The sequence below is a fragment of the Asterias rubens genome, chromosome 20, assembly GCF_902459465.1.
Source record: "Asterias rubens chromosome 20, eAstRub1.3, whole genome shotgun sequence".
NCBI lineage: Eukaryota > Metazoa > Echinodermata > Asteroidea > Forcipulatida > Asteriidae > Asterias > Asterias rubens.
In genome coordinates this window covers 9,538,099-9,554,019 of record NC_047081.1, presented here as the reverse complement: position 1 = coordinate 9,554,019, position 15,921 = coordinate 9,538,099, and the positions used below count along the sequence as shown (strand labels likewise).

The following is a 15,921-nucleotide window of genomic DNA, read 5'->3' as shown; positions in this document are numbered from 1 at the left end:
GGGGGGGGGGGGGGCATCGTTCAATGTGATGTCTTGGTAACTTTTGTGGTGTATTGTTTGCTTCATAATATTATTGCCTCTATATAGCCACAGAGCTCTTTTGTATATAAAGCATATAATTTGAGTTATAATATTTTTGTGTGTGGATATTTTGAAAAGATTATCCCTATAATCTGTGAAATCATAACATAGATATTGGGCATTGGGTAACATTTTCTTCTCTCCTGAAGACGAGCAGAGTATACTGATCGAAACGTCGAGACCAAACCGGCTCTTTTCAGAGCCACCACTCCCTGAAAAGAGAATTATTGGATGGTTTTACCCGCAACTATTATTATTTATAGTTCATTCTTATTATTTACACTATGCAAAGCTTCAAACATCACTTAATGTTTTGAGTGTTTTATCTTGTTGCTCTTGCATTAACCCTGTGCGCCCTAAGTAAACCATACATGAATCTTTAAATTTATTCACAGACTTTCACAATTATATACATTTCTACTTTTTTTGTACAAAGAGTCAAAGACAAAAAATAATCAGAGACAAAAGTAATAATCAAAATGAAACAAATTTGTGAGAAGACACAAAGTGAACTGAAATTATGTGAAAAAGCAAAATGCGTCAAACTTCATAGAGCTGTGAAGCAGGAAAGATTCAACTTACTTTATACGCTTAGCAAAAAATGCCAGGGAACTGGTCAAGACCACATTAACACACATCACCTCGGCTATTTTCGAGTTACTGCTGTTTCATGCTTAGCAAATAATGTGTACTTGAAACGTCTTTAACATCTCTATGAACTGGGTCCCTTTATGTGTTTACTATCAGCTATCGACTTGGACGAAGACCTTTGACCTTGACAAGATCTTGATGGCCTCTTCTACCTCCGCCAGCTGAGAGTTGACTTCGGCTTCTCTCGTCTTTGCTCGGATTGTTTCAGCTTTGAGCGGCAGCTTGTGCAACTCTTTCTGCAGCTCAATTAACTCTGAAAAAAGTAAACAAAAGCATGTAGTGGTTAGACATCTTACTCTTAATAAATGTATAGCCTGAGATACTTTTGTAAGAAATAAGAAACTTTCAAATAAAGTTGTGGAAGTATGATCGTGTGTGCAATAGTGCTCGCTAATCATTCGAGTGTGTACATTCTATTTGTTCTTTACACCCGAAGAAGCCTTTCACTACTCAGTGAACCAAAAACGACTACACCTTCATGATAAGTGTTTCCGGTTCTCACTGCCAACCCTACTGCATTGGACCTATGGTTTAATATTGTATCTCAAGGACAAATTAATTCACAGTTAAGGGTCAAGCTAAGTTCTGTGCTCAATGTCATAAAGCTGTTAAGCAGAAAAGTCTGCTGAGCAAATTTATTGGCTAAGCCAGAAACGACCAGGGTACCAGTCACAGCAATGGTAACTGTACGGTATTCTGGCTAGTAGCCTATTTTGGCTAAGCGAAAGTTTTTTTGTGCTAAGCAAGTTTTTGTGCTTACAGGCTGGGTCCATTTCATTCAGGTACTTACTGTCTTTAAGTACTGCTAATGTCTTAAGACGCTCCTCTTTAGGCATCATCTTGTGTCCTGGAGGCATGTCAGGGTCAGGGATGTTGCGTATTCTCTCCTCCTCTGCCCTCTTCCACTGCTGCTGCCGTCCCTTCAGGCTAAGTTTGAAGAAAAGATTCTGTTAATATTTTGTCTGAATAATGTTAAAGGGGATGTAAAAGTTTGCAGGCCTGATACTTCAGGGCGGAGGCACTGGTGGCGATTGCCTACATGCCCCCTGGTCAATGCCTTGTTGCCCTTGAAACGCTCCGGTTAAAACTGACAATTGGGTGCCATTTACCAAGGAGAAATTGCTTTGGTGCCCTTGCCCTTTCAAAAACGAAGCATACAGGCCCGAGTTTGGAATTCACTCTTTAAAGACAGTGGACACTATTGGTAATTACTCAAAATAATTATTATCATTAAACCTTTCTTGGTGACGAGTAATGGGGAGAGGTTGATGGTATAAAACATTGTGAGAAACGGCTCCCTCTGAAGTGCCATAGTTTTCGAGAAAGAAGTAATTTTCCACGAATTTGATTTCGAGACCTCAGATTTAGAACTTGAGGTCTCGAAATCAACCATCTAAACGCACACAACTTGGTGTGACAAGGGTGTTTTTTCTTTCATTATTATCTCGCAAGTTCGATGACCGATTGAGCTCAAATTTTCACAGGTTTGTTATTTTATGCATAATATGTTGAGATACACCAACTGTGAAGGCTAGTCTTTGACAATTACCAATAGTGTCCACTGCCTTTAAATAAAATGCAATAAAACACTTTGGGTCAGAAGCCTACAGCAGCTTGCGACAGTAATAAGCATTTTGAAAAAAAAATTCACTTCGAAGTTATGCGGTTATGTAAAATCTGTAGGAGAGATCGAATGAGAAATTTAAGCATTTTACACAAAGTGGTTTGGCGCAGTCTGGCCAAGAACAATTAGACAAGATAATCTACTTACTAATTGGGTACACTGCCTTTCTGGTATGTCTGCATGTCTTTGATCTGTTTGATCTTCATTGATTCGGCCGCCATTGCAGAGGGCGGCCGGGGCGGCTGGTGATTCCTTGCCAAGCGGGCGTTGTGGGCAATGAAATTGGCATCCTTCTCTATTTTGGTCTGCAACAGGATAAAATCATTGATAAGAATAGAAAGAAAAACATTACAAAACTCTAGTTGAAACACACCAAATGCATTATTCTTGAAAATGAAATAAATAGTGCAAGCAACAGCAGAACAAATATCAAATCAGTTTGAATTATCCATTTTTTTTTTTTTAGAGGGAATAGGTTGGAGATTTTTTCTGGAAAGTGCCGCCCTAAATTGTTAAAAATCGTAATTAAAAACACCTAACACTGTCTTAAGTCTTTTTTCAGCCCTGTTGCAGCCCCTATTCCATGGGGTTCCGGATGCATGTTTCAAGAATACCCTGAGGTTTTACCACTTACCCAGACACTGGGTAGACTGGGGGTAAAGCAATCATAGTGTAAAAAAGCCGGCCGCCATTCCCAGGGGCAATCCTGGGGACAAGAGTAGTGTAAAAATGGCCTATATACGTGTTTTTTTTGTGTGTACTGTTTTACATCGAACATGAAGCCATTGTGTTTGTTTTACAGTTTTTCATAGACTTCCAACTCGCTGAATGCACTTGAATATATTAAGTCTTGCAATAATTAATAAATACCTCCGGGGCAGTTTGAGGTCTTGGTGCTGGACTCGGTGACCTTCCTCTGACCTTAGGGGTACCCCCTGTCCTGCTGTGTGACCGCAGGAAGTTGGCAGACGCAGGCCGGGGTTGCGGAGCTGGTTGCTGATGTGAAAAAATAGACAAAGGAAATGATAGAGATATAATTGAATAGTCCAGACACGATATTAGACCATTGGGGGAAAAAAGTTGGACAAGGTAGAGGAGCTTTAGGACTCCAAATTATCACTGGACTGCAGGCCCGAGATTTTAATGTCTGGCCAGTAAACTCATGACAGGCAAAGTCCGGCCGTCTTGTGTCTTTTACTGAATCACTTACCTCAACGGGTCATACAAAATTATGCTTGAATATTTACATTACAGCACCCCCGAACAAAGATATTGACAAAATAGGGACACTGCCAACATAGGGCTAGATAGCTCAGATTTGGTAGAGCGCCGGCACGTTAATCCGGAGGTCGTTTGGTTCGAATCCCACTCTAGTTAATTCTTTGTTCAACCCCCAAAATCATAATAATAACTTGTTCTTATTCATTTCACATCATTTCACAATAATGTCTCAATGCACTTTACACTAGCGCCCTGGTCATTGGGCCAATAACATTCCTTTAATCTTTCTCAGCTCCCTGGGGAGTATAAACTCCCGTCTGAGCTGCCGTGGCGCTCCAGTGGCTTTTTCACACACAACTCTAAACCCCTATCCTTGCAGGTACCCATTTATACCCCTGGGTAAAGAGAAGCAATTATAGAAGAGAATCTTTCTCAAGAACACAAGGGGCTTGAATTCGATGCTCTAACTAATCCGCTCGGCCAAGACCCCTTATTCAACATGCGAGGATGAAAACTTGCTGTGTGTGTTTTTGTTGTTACGTCTTTCACATCGGAGAAAATGTAAAATTGTATTGGAAACCTTAAAGAGGGCACCACGGCAAAAGCGCAGTGCACCTTGGCAATTGCTGTAGATGTTGTGGGTTATTCCTAGCCTGTCTGCTCCTACCTTTACATGTTCGGCGACCTTGGAGGTGACCTCCTTGTACTTGACGGACTGAGGAAGGACCTTGACGGGTTGTCTTGCCTCCTTCTCGTCCGCATTCTTCTTGCGTCTGTTCATCGTCTGGATGTGCCGCATCCTGCGAACGTTATCCTGGGTGAAATCTTTAGGCTTGGGCTCTGATAATCAAAACATTGCAACAAAAGTATTTTTTAAAAAAAGGCTTTGATCGCCACTATTACAATATCCGTCGTGAAATCTCTAGGTTCGGGCTATGACAATCAAAACATTGCGAAACAACAAAAGGCTTTGATCCACAACAGTTAAAAATTTTTCTTTAACACAAATCAGTAGCTATCAGAGTTCAACACAAGTAATTGAATGATTAAAATCCAGAAAAGGGGCGTGTGAAATTCGCTTGAACAAAATTTTGTGTGGGTTTTATTTATGTCACTCTCCCATGCCCAGCTTTCCCATGATCTGGAAAATGTTGCCTTACTAACATGTCACATGGTTTAATATATTGGTAATTGTTTACATACATCCATTTATAACTGACAAACATGTAAAGGCATCTACAGATGAAATAGAAGGAATGGCAGTATACAAATGAAAATTGGGCTCAGCTTTCTCTGTGTTCTATTTCTACGGTAATGAATGACATCATACTAACTATGGTTCTGGGAGTATACAAGTCGTTTGAGATGATGATAGCGCTCAAACTTTCTCTGCCTATCTTACAACACTGGAAATGTTTTCATAAGACTGCTGGGGAGTAGTCGGGAGGCTGCAGCCTTGCGGATTTCAAGAGCAGTGGTCTGCTCTCTCTCTCTCTTCAAGCTGGGAGGGGCCGAGTGTCAAATACCAAGACTCGACTATCACCGCGACAAACATTCTACTTCTTTTCACTCACTTTGCCTTGACGGCGGTCTGTACACCGGCTCTCCTTGGAGCTGGAGTAATCTGCCGATGGAACCCTGACTCTTCTGATAGATCTCATCAGCTTCTGGCTTTACTCTCGGAGCTCCCGGACTGCTATCGACGTCCACCCAACATGGGTCTTTACTACCCCCATAGGACGGGTCTGTTGCGTAGGGGCTGGATAGCATCATCTTGTTACGATGTCAAATAAAAGTCTAATCTAAAATGAAATAAAAAGTGATATGTGGCCTTCCAAAAAAGAATTGCAAAAAAACAATGTCAATTAATTGGCAGGACACTTAAAAATTATTTTGCCAGGATATTGTTTTTTTTTTCTTTAATTGATTTGAATTTTCCAGGGTCGGGACTATAAAATAACAACAAAATTGATTTTAATTTAATTTTTGGAAGCTCAGGAAAAAAATGCCCATCCCATCACACACATTACCTACAAAATAAAGGTTTTTACTTATGAATTTACAACATCATAAACGTTTGACATTTGTTTTGTTTGTTTCTTATTATTCTTAATAATTAAAAACATAAACAATTCAATTGCCGTTGTAATTTTTTCACATAATTTTCAACTCAATCCCCTACAATTTACAAATTTTTATTTTGTTAAGTCTTTTTTTTTTAACATAAGAATAGTGACAAAATACACATTTAAAACTTCAATCTTCAACTCTAATCGAACATCCTCTATAAAAAATAAATATTAAAGAGAAACTGTAATAACTGAAAAATTATTGACTGCTGGAAATTGGAATTGGAATGTGATTGTAAAAACCCAATATGATATGGGGCGATATGCTCAATACTGTGACACTTGGGGCGAAATGACACCTCGACAAAACTCTGTGTTTAATTCTGCCACTTTTCTAAAATATATAAGAAAGGTGTGTATTTTTAATCTCATAAATAACATTTTTAACAGCCAGTTATTCTATAATACTTACCACGTAATAGAATTACAGATCGAGTAGTTTTGGAAATTGTTCTTTGCTTGTATTTGAAGGAAAAACATCTCGAAAACAACACTTTTCTCCAAAGGTGCACCCCATTTTGAAATTTCACCACAACAATGTATGACGTCACTTCCAATATTGCGAAATCAACCAATGAGAGAAGAACTTAAGGAATATTCCCAGTGAGCATGCGCGGTATCCAGAGCAACTATTCCGCCATCTTGAATCAGCAATGTCGTCCGCAGGATGTTTTTATGCACGTATTTCCAAAATTAATTCATGTGCCTTTTTAAACAATTAATTTAAAGCTTTAGAGGATACCGTCGGGCCTTGAAATCGGTCTACACTATCCCGGAGATGTAGAGAAGATGTAAGGCATACGTAGTTGCATTGTAAGTGTTTGTTTAATAAAATATTTGTAGTTTAAGAAAGGCTTTTTTTGGTCAGGAAATAGCATGCTTGGCACGATTGTTGACGTTTTTGATAATTAAAAATGGGGGCGGGGGCTGTCAAGGAGGGGGGAAATTGTGTTGTTTGCCTACTGCCTCTATAATAAAATAAGCAAAAATCATATTCTTCAAATGAACCAACCAGGTGCTACTTGAGAATGTATTGATTTGTCTCTGTTTTTAAAACTAATTCGTCAATTTTAAACATGTTAAAATTTTGTTCATTTTCTGGAACAGTTAACTCAAAAACAGCTTTAACTTGGAAAAATGTCACGGGCGACAGTGTCAAAGTCCCGTGCGGATAAAAGTAAGGACAAAGACAAGGATCGTGGAGGCAGCACGTCAGTCCCTGTGCCCCCCGTCAATACTGATGTAATTCCTGGTCGCTTTACGGAGACAGACTGGTAAGTTGGAGGATGGAAGAATAGACCCTTCCTTTGAAAATGCTAATTATATTCACGTAAACGTTACAGACACTACTGGTTGGCAATGCCAAAGAGATGGCCACAATAATCCCGTACAAAAAGGCCCGATGTTCTTTGAATTTGCCAACCAAAGTGTCATTGCGCACAGGTGACGTGCAATTTACATTTCGTAGGAAGGGTCTATTAATGTTTGTTTTAAAGGTCATAATAAGTAAAGTAGAGAGTCTATCCCGAGACAATATTGCTCATCATCAGGCCAGTCTTTATACCCGGTTTTCTCGGCATTATTCAACTAAGAGTGTTTCATCTGTACTCATTTATACTCTTTTTTTTTTCGAGAGAAGCAATAACATAAACTGCCTTGCTATTCAGGACACAAGTGGTGGACCGACCATGCCAGGATTTGAACCCACACTCTGTAACAGATGTCAGGGAGCAATTTCGTCCAGAAATTTTTCATGTGTCAAAATATCTAGACCAAACCTATTTTTTTGCACACTTAAAGTATTGAACAGCAAATGGTGTTTTTCATGGACAACTGTAGCTGCAAGGAAAATCTATAGCTATAGGGGGCCTACACAAGGAAATAGCTATACAAGGACAATCATTCACTGGATGTACATTAAGCATCATTATGAAAACCTTATTGTTTTAATTTTTAACATTTTCACTTTCTTGTTGAAGGGGCTCATTATTGGACAAGGAAGAAGGGGAGGATTTCATCGTTGATATTGTTGGTGACGTCGTCAACTCCGCCCTACATATCATCTATGAAAACTACATTCAGAAGCAGCTTTACCCATACACAGTCACTCAAGCTAGAGATGCTATTCTTCAGATTATAGAGGTAAACTAAAATAGATGAATATTTGTTAATATTGATGAATAGATGAATGTTGATGAGTATTGATGACTATAATAATATGAATAGTTATGAATACTGACAATAATAATAAAAGTCAATATTTATATAGCGCTTTATACACCTGAAGGGCGTCTCAAAGCGCTGAAACATACGGTATTTTTATGCAAGGTATGGGACTCAGTGAATTATTGAGTAATGATGAATAGATAAGGCCTTTAATGATGTCACTTTTCCTCAAAACACTCTTTCTTTGACTGTTTTCGCGCCTATAACCAATAACTATTTCGGTCTTTGGCCAGTGATTAGCCAAAGACCACCTCAACCCAAAGGGTTATTGGTTAAGACTGTGAAAACGGACCCCAGGTGTTGTATAGACTTTGGTGAATTATTCTCAGAGAAAAGGTTGTTATTGTAGAAACCCCTTCCAGTTTCAGGCGAGAATATCTTTTGTCCAAATTGTTTTTGTTAAAAAGTGTTTTCACAATTAGATTTTTTTTTTTTGTCTAGTGGCAATTTCTGGCGAGGGATGAAGGAGAGGAAATTCCAGAAGAAAACTTCACATGGCAAGAAGAGGAAGGTAAGTTCATCTTAAAGAAACTTAATAAAATGGCTGTGACGTTAAATTGTCTTTTAAATACATATGGCTACCACCTTACTCATTATCCCATACTTTCCCAATACTTAATTTTCATGCCACTAAATGATTTGTGCTCGGAATAGCAATAATGATCAATTTGAAGTTCACAATTTGTGATGGAACTGCAATCTAGTGACAATTGTTGGTGTATCCCAATTCTAGTGTTGCTTTCAAAAGAGCCACGAACACCTTTGGTAGTGATCCCCTTTTAAAGGCAGTGGACACTATTGGTAATTGTCAAAGACTAGCCTTCACAGTTGGTGTATCTCAACATATGCATAAAATAACAAACCTGTGAAAATTTGAGCTCAATCGGTCATCGAACTTGCAAGATAATAATGAAAGAAAAAAACACCCCTGTAACACGAAGTTGTGTGCGTTTGGATGGTTGATTTTGAGACCTCAAGTTTTAAATCTGAGGTCTCAAAATCAAATTTGTGGAAAATTACTTCTTTCTCAAAAACTATGTCACTTCAGAGGGAGCCGTTTCTCACAATGTTTTATACCATCAACCTCTCCCCATTACTCGTCACCAAGAAAAGTTTTATGCTAATAATTATTTTGAGTAGTTACCAATAGTGTCCACTGCCTTTAAGTGGTTTTAGAGAAATAAGTAATATAAAAAAAAATTATAATCTGAGAAAAAAGGCTTCAGGCATGAAGCTGTTCACAGGCTGTATACTCTCAAGGGAGCTGAGATGGTTTAAGCTGTTCTTGCTCCATGGTAATGAACTAAAATGGCCCAGTGACCAGGGGGTAAATGTTGAAGTGCCATGAGCATCACCGATTAACTGACCTGAGCACTATACGTGTATGAAGAAGTCTTTTTTATTGTTCCGTAACAGAACCTCAGCCCTGCATACCAGACGCCTGGGCTCAGGGGTCCGTGCCAAGACAACCGCAGCCTCCCGTATCACCAGCAATGTCCGAAGCAGACACGGAGGTAACATCCGTCAGTCGACTCTCGGAACCGGAGATCCTGGATGACCTACCTACCACCATCAATGAGACAACAGGGACCATCGTAGAGGCAGATGAAACGTACGCACCTGTCCCAAAACCAGAGCAGATCAAAGAAGAAGCGATGGAAGAGGTGAAGGATGAGAAGACGTCTGAACCAGAGAAGGTAAGATTTTGTCATGATTTCTTTCTCAAATCTTGTTGGATTTTTAACTTAGCATAGTGGAAGTTTAATATATCCTTCCCACGAAGTATGTAAACTGCGCATCATGCGTGTGCGCACTACAGTTCTGGTTGGCAAAATGAAGGAATATCACCCCCTTTTTTATGGGTATGATGATGGCGTGACACAGACGCGTTTGTGCGAAGTTTATTGCACATTTCTATGGTGCTTACCAAATAATAATGTCTGTACGTATGCGTGAATGATAGCATATTCCATGGGAAGGATCTATTAAGTAAAGTTTGTGAGAGCACCTGTAAATCTCTTTTGGGTAGTGTTGGTTCTGAAAAGAACCAATAGTTCCTAACTCATTGTTTCGATCAGTATGCTCTGATCGTCTTCTCAGTATGATCTGAAATTGAAACCAATCTCTGTCTTTACTTCTACGAGAGCGCTTTTGAGAAAACATATCTTAAAGTTATTCACAGAAACTCTCTGACGTCTCATTTTTCTCCCCCAAACCCTTGCTGTTTTCTTAACAGACTGAGCCAGTTGAGGTGAAGCCGAGGAAACCCAAATACAAGCCCCACCGAGGTCCTCTACGATCAGCCGGGCTAAGGAACATCACCAAGACGCTGGATGAGACGGATCTAGAATTACAGCTAGCAGAGCAACAACAGAGAGACCCTACACCAGAGAAGAAAGATATCTTTGAACATATGCCCTCGTCATGCCATTCAATACTTAAGGTTAGCTGTTAATCGTGTGCTCTCAGCCAATCCGTTGTTTTTCTTACAGTTGCACTAGGGCCAATTCCATTGCTCTGCTTGAAATCTGTGCTTACGATCTCCATTCTCCGCTTACTGTGCAAGCGTTGAATTTCTGCGCTATCTGTGTAAGGGAAAACTATTCAACCTTTGCATGACATTGAATGGAGCTCGCAGACGAAACTTTGCGTACCGTTGCATATATAACATGTATAAATTTGATACTGTTTGGTTCTTTTGCAGGTTCAAGCAGGTCGACCTCCAGGAAGCAAGGATGTGACTTACGACGAGAAGGGAAATGTGGTCTCAGTTATTAGATTAGATGCAGAGAGACTTCCATCTCACAGGTAAATATCAAAGTCTTATATAGCACACTTATTTACCAAACAAGATACTGAAGGTGCTGAGTATATATACAAACTTTCAGAAAGATAGGTTATTGCAGTGATGAATTCTGAGACCCAATTGTTTAGCACCTTATAAGGGTTAACAAGGCTCATACAGCAGCCACAGCCAGGAGCACTGGGGCGAACCCCTATTCTTTTTGATAAGTGCACTGGGTTCTTTTACAAAGCAATGGTTAATTGTCTTGCTTAAGGCCACAGTTTCATGGCTGGGGATTCGAACCCACAATCTGCTGAAAAGAAACACCAGATTTTGAATTCGGTGCTCTTAAAATCTCGGTCATGACACTTCAATCTCAAAGATAAAGACACACCTCATGAATAATCCATAAAAAGAAATATTAATCAAAACATTTTTTCGAAGTTATGCAGAAAGATCGGAAAACCCAGGCCGGAGAAAAATCTGGCTTAACCCTTGTGTGAGTCAGGAGAAAGTGGTGAAAAACCATGCACACTTTTCGCCTATAAACACATTATCCTTAGTTTGGGTTGTAAAACCAAAATCAGTTGTTGCTTTAAAAAATATTTTTTTTTATGGTTTTAAGCCATTCCATTGTTTTGCTTAATATACAGTAGCACTGTTGAATTTCCGGCCCCTTCTTGGGGAATCCACCCAGAGAATTGTTTATTTGTATGACGGTTGTTGGTTACTTTATGCTTCTTATTCTTTTCTATTTCTTCAGAGTAAAAACCAAGTTTGCGATAGTTGATCCAGCTGTTGAGGCAGCACATGCTAGACTGATTGCCATGAGAACCGGCCGTTACATCTCCAGCACGGATAAAGCGTCTAATACAAACGGCTCAGTGAGAAACGGTAAGGCTTAAGGCCCGGTCCCACTGCAGCGATAACGGAAACGATAACGATCACGACGCAAAGAAAACGCATTCTATTGGACGAAGTGCCCAACGCAGAATACGCACACGCTCATTCAACCAATGGAATGCGTTCTCTTTGCGTCGTTATCGTTATCGTTATCGTTATCCTTATCGCTGCAGTGAGACCGGGCCTTTAGTCCTGATGCGTCTGTTGTAGTTAGAACCAGGGGTGTCAAGAATTCTTTCAAAGGCAAAGTTTTCATTTGGTTTCTGGAACTGTTGGATTGTTTTAATCTTGTAGGTATACCATTTAACTATCATATGAAAATTGCATTTCAAAAGGTGGTCGCATTTTTTAGATATCGGAGAAAATCAGGCGTAGATATGTTCTTGCAGGAAGAATGAGTCCTAATGGTAATGGTAAAGTTTGTCTCTGTCAACGCAGAAATTGCCCGGCCTGGCCATGTTGATTTCCCCCAGAAGCCCAGATTGCCATTACTGCGCATGAGGCTTTACCAATTGAGACTAGCCTTTCCTCAGTGATATCCTATCAAGACTGATCACCTCCCATTAAGCACAAAATACCACAATTTTGTTTAAAGGTGGCTGCATTTTGCCATTGTAGCATTATTTGACTTTAAAGACACTTGTGTCCTTGAGCAAGATACTTTACTATAATTGCTTCTCTTCACCCAGGGGAATAAATGGGTACCTGCGAGGGTAGAGGTTGATGTTGTAAATGAAAAAGCCTTTGGAGTGATATAAACTGTTGCCCAGGTTGTATACTCCCAAGGGAGCTGAGAAACATTTAAAAATGGATGGTACTGGCCCTATGACCAGGGCACTAATGCAAAGCGCATTGATACGGTTATTGTGAAATGCGCAATATAAAAATTATTATTATTGATAATAGACAACCTGAGAAGCGTTACTCTCAGGTTAAATTTTTGGGAATTAAAAAACGGATATCTTTTTGCACTTACCACATAATATTGAAATGAATTGTTTCTCAATGTGCTTTATACTATCGAAAGCTGCTGTATCCTTCTAACCATAAGTCTTTATTGCCATTAATTTTACGAGTGATTACCAAACGTATACCCTCCTTTTAATTAATCAAACGTGAAATGAAATATTTCCCCTTGTGAATATATTCTGTGAGAATGCCTGATGTAATGCATTTGATATCCGTTTCAGTCGTTGTTTTAAGTTTATTTATTCATTGAAGTACTTTGCAATAACCAGAACCTTAGTGGGCGTTTGTCTATTCCGTTTATTTTAATGCTCCTTTATTTTAATTAATTATTTTTTACCAGTTTTTATATTTGTTATTCAATCATTCATTGACTGTGTTACTGTTTAGTCAACTATTACGATAGTATTTATATTTACATGTGTTTAATTTTCTCAACAAAACCAATTTATTTTTATGTTATTTCTCTGCTTAGGGCAATGTTCTTAGTGTGTTTTTGCCTATTCCATTTATGTTTATCAAAATATTAATTATTGTTTTCGTGTTTTACATTGCTGTAAAGTTCCTTGGGTGTCTTTTAGGCAGATTTTGGTGCTGTAAATTATTTAATTATGTAAATTATTAATATTAAATGAGTAGGGTTGATGGCCTTAGCTTTCAATCCTAAACCGACCTTCTTCAGCGGCATACTATTATTATTATTAATTTTTATACACTATTGGCAACAAATTCAAAATATTTATTGTTAATTCTCTGCAAAGGGCAAAATTCAAAGACTGGAGGCAACATCATGGCTAGCGCTATGACGGTAGGCAGCGGAAACACAATGACCACGCATATGAGAACGGCATTTGAGAGCAACACTGTCAGTGGAGGCATTACTCCCCTGCCCCCACCTCTTGTAAGTTGGATAAATATTTTTGTCTTTACTTGAATGCCTACCTAAAGGGAAATAATAAGGTTTTGTATAATTGATTTCAGTAAATCGGTGTTGTTTCAATATTGACACTTTGTAACTGTAAAAATAATCGCAACCATTTTCATGAAATGATCGTAGTTATTTGGGCCCAATTTCATAGAGCTGCCGAAGCACAAAGCAAAGCTAAGCACCACAAAAATTCATAACAGAGTGAGGTAACCAGCCAAAATAACATGTCAGATGTAAAATTTGTGATTGCTCATTTCTGCTTAGCAATTATTGCTAAGCAATATTTTCTGCCTAAGCAGCTCGATCTACAAAATAGTTAACTTAGAGTTAATATTTTGTTGTTGACCACAAACAGATTGAATCTATGGAGCTATCACCAGGCGTGATCGTCAAGGAGGGCAATCGCATTAAACGAGGGCCAAAACTGCAGCTCCGTCACGGCGAGGCGGTCACGTCGGCCAAGCTGAGGTCCCTCCGACCGATCGGCCGTGACGGCAACACTCAGCAGCAGATCACCGTCGAGCACATCCTATCGTCGAGGTCACCCATCCTCCGTCCGCTTCACTCCACCGAACCCATCCCTCCGATCATACACCGCCCTTCACCACCCCAAGAGAGTGCTGTGTAAGAAATACTCCTCAAGACACTTGAGAAGAAACTCAATTGCGTGTCATACCTCGAAATCCGTCCAAGAGTTTTTCACAATTTCTGAGCAGTATTTTTTTACCGTTATATACTAATAATTCTAGTATACATATGTATACACCTACAGGGATGAGATTTTAAGTTCAGTCTTGTGTCCGATTTCAGACTTTTTAAAGGTCTACCTGGTAATAAAAAGATGCTGTACTTTTCTCCAAATTAAATAAGACGTGCTCTTGGATCTACTTCTCTAGCACCAAGGACACTGTTCCCAAAAGCTCCTTGGAGTCTGGAACTCCAAAGGGTGATCAACAAAGGATTTCAATATAGCCCCTAAGATTTGAATCACAGTTTCAGACTTTTTTTGTCGGCAATGACTCTTATCCCTGCACATTTAATATGTGTATTATTATGTACATATAATTTGTCCGAGCCATCGTTTGAAAGAGTAGAGACTTTAAAATTGAACCTCTTTACTGTGTACTTTGGGACTGTCCTCTATGTAAAAATGATTGTACATATGGTGTGTTTTATAGAGATGAAACTGTGCATTTAACTCTTGTAATTTATGGTTTAATTAAGCAATATATTTGTTGTTTTGGATTGTGTTAACCCCTGATAATGCTGATTATTACTTCCATATGAGTACGAAACCTCATCGCAGGAAGTAAGTGACAGGGAAACTGGTATGTGGATTTTTGAAAGGAGGTTTTGAAAGTTGGTGCATCGGCTGACTCGACTAATAGTCAGGATCCTTGACTGTGATTTTAAATGCTTTTTCTTCTTGGAGATTGCCTGGCACTGGTTGCCTGTAAATTGCCTCGTGTGGCATGGGCCTTGCGTCACAAGCTCAAACAGCGACTGTCATTGGTCGAGATCTGTGAGTGGCATGCCAGGCAAGTTTTCATTTTTGACCCCAATAATGGCGGCCTTTGTAAGGGATCAAAAGTGGTGAATTTGGGAGAAAAAAAACATGACTTCATATCAATGAGGCTTTTATTGGCTTAAGCCTTGCTTAATAAGCCTTGCTTAATAAGCCTTGCTTAGAATACCCTATCACCATCCATTAATAGTACCAATACCAGGAACAGCCTGGACCGATTTCATAGAGCAACTTTGCTTACAATGTTGTTTGCTTAGTAAAAATTTGCAGGATACCAGTCATTCATTGTACTAGTGACATGGAAGTAACCTTAATGTGGTAGGTGTAAATTTGTTGTGCTTAGCCACTTTTGTTTTAAGTCATTATTTCCTCTCTTACAAAATAAATTTCATGAAAATTCACGAAAAATGTCATTACAATTCTTTAAACGAATAACCCATTCCAACTTCCATTATACCTGGTTAAAGTCACATTACCTCCCCCACAAAATTAATATTGTGAAAATTAGTCCCCCAAAATGTGAGTAGTCTATCTTTACTTTTTTTAAATGAATGTACATACATTCCAACTTCCATCACACAAGCATTTTGTGATTGTATATTTTCGACTGTACAAAAGGTTTGATTGTATTCTAGTAATTATTCCTTCCAATAAAACTGATTTGTTAAAAGAAAAATCAATTGCAAATCATGAGTATTCTGATTTCTTGCAGTAAACTTTGTAAAACTTAACATTTACGGAAAAGCCATCATCAACAGGTTACTTAAGAAAAATTAATATGATGTATTGTAAATCAAACATAAGATACCGGGAAGATGTAATTATTAGGCCCTATTACTACATACAGAGTGGAAGTTATGTGGTTTGACACGGGCCGTTCTC

General features: G+C 38.9%; 2 protein-coding genes across 3 annotated transcripts; one reads left to right on the top strand and one right to left on the bottom strand.

Annotated features, from left to right (window-relative positions):
- Positions 1-6,230, bottom strand: LOC117303751 (enkurin domain-containing protein 1-like). Of its 2 annotated transcripts, none has more exons than XM_033788076.1 (7): positions 6,119-6,230; positions 5,152-5,408; positions 4,245-4,417; positions 3,227-3,352; positions 2,504-2,661; positions 1,523-1,659; positions 1-985 (listed from the first exon to the last, which is right to left on the bottom strand). In XM_033788076.1, exons 2-7 carry the CDS (start codon positions 5,348-5,350, stop codon positions 825-827), a joined length of 954 nt encoding a protein of 317 aa, XP_033643967.1. In that variant the 5' UTR covers positions 5,351-5,408; positions 6,119-6,230; the 3' UTR covers positions 1-824. The 2 variants fall into 2 exon arrangements, with proteins under 2 accessions (XP_033643967.1, XP_033643966.1); XM_033788075.1 differs by having other exon boundaries at positions 5,152-5,379.
- Positions 6,231-6,363: 133 nt separating this feature from the next.
- Positions 6,364-15,386, top strand: LOC117303750 (uncharacterized protein C2orf81 homolog). Its single transcript, XM_033788074.1, has 10 exons — positions 6,364-6,519; positions 6,814-6,980; positions 7,686-7,848; positions 8,374-8,443; positions 9,349-9,629; positions 10,169-10,375; positions 10,637-10,740; positions 11,481-11,611; positions 13,348-13,487; positions 13,870-15,386. The coding sequence occupies exons 2-10, from the start codon at positions 6,844-6,846 to the stop codon at positions 14,140-14,142; spliced, it is 1,506 nt and encodes a 501-aa protein (XP_033643965.1). The 5' UTR covers positions 6,364-6,519; positions 6,814-6,843; the 3' UTR covers positions 14,143-15,386.
- The last annotated feature ends 535 nt before the right edge of the window (positions 15,387-15,921 follow it).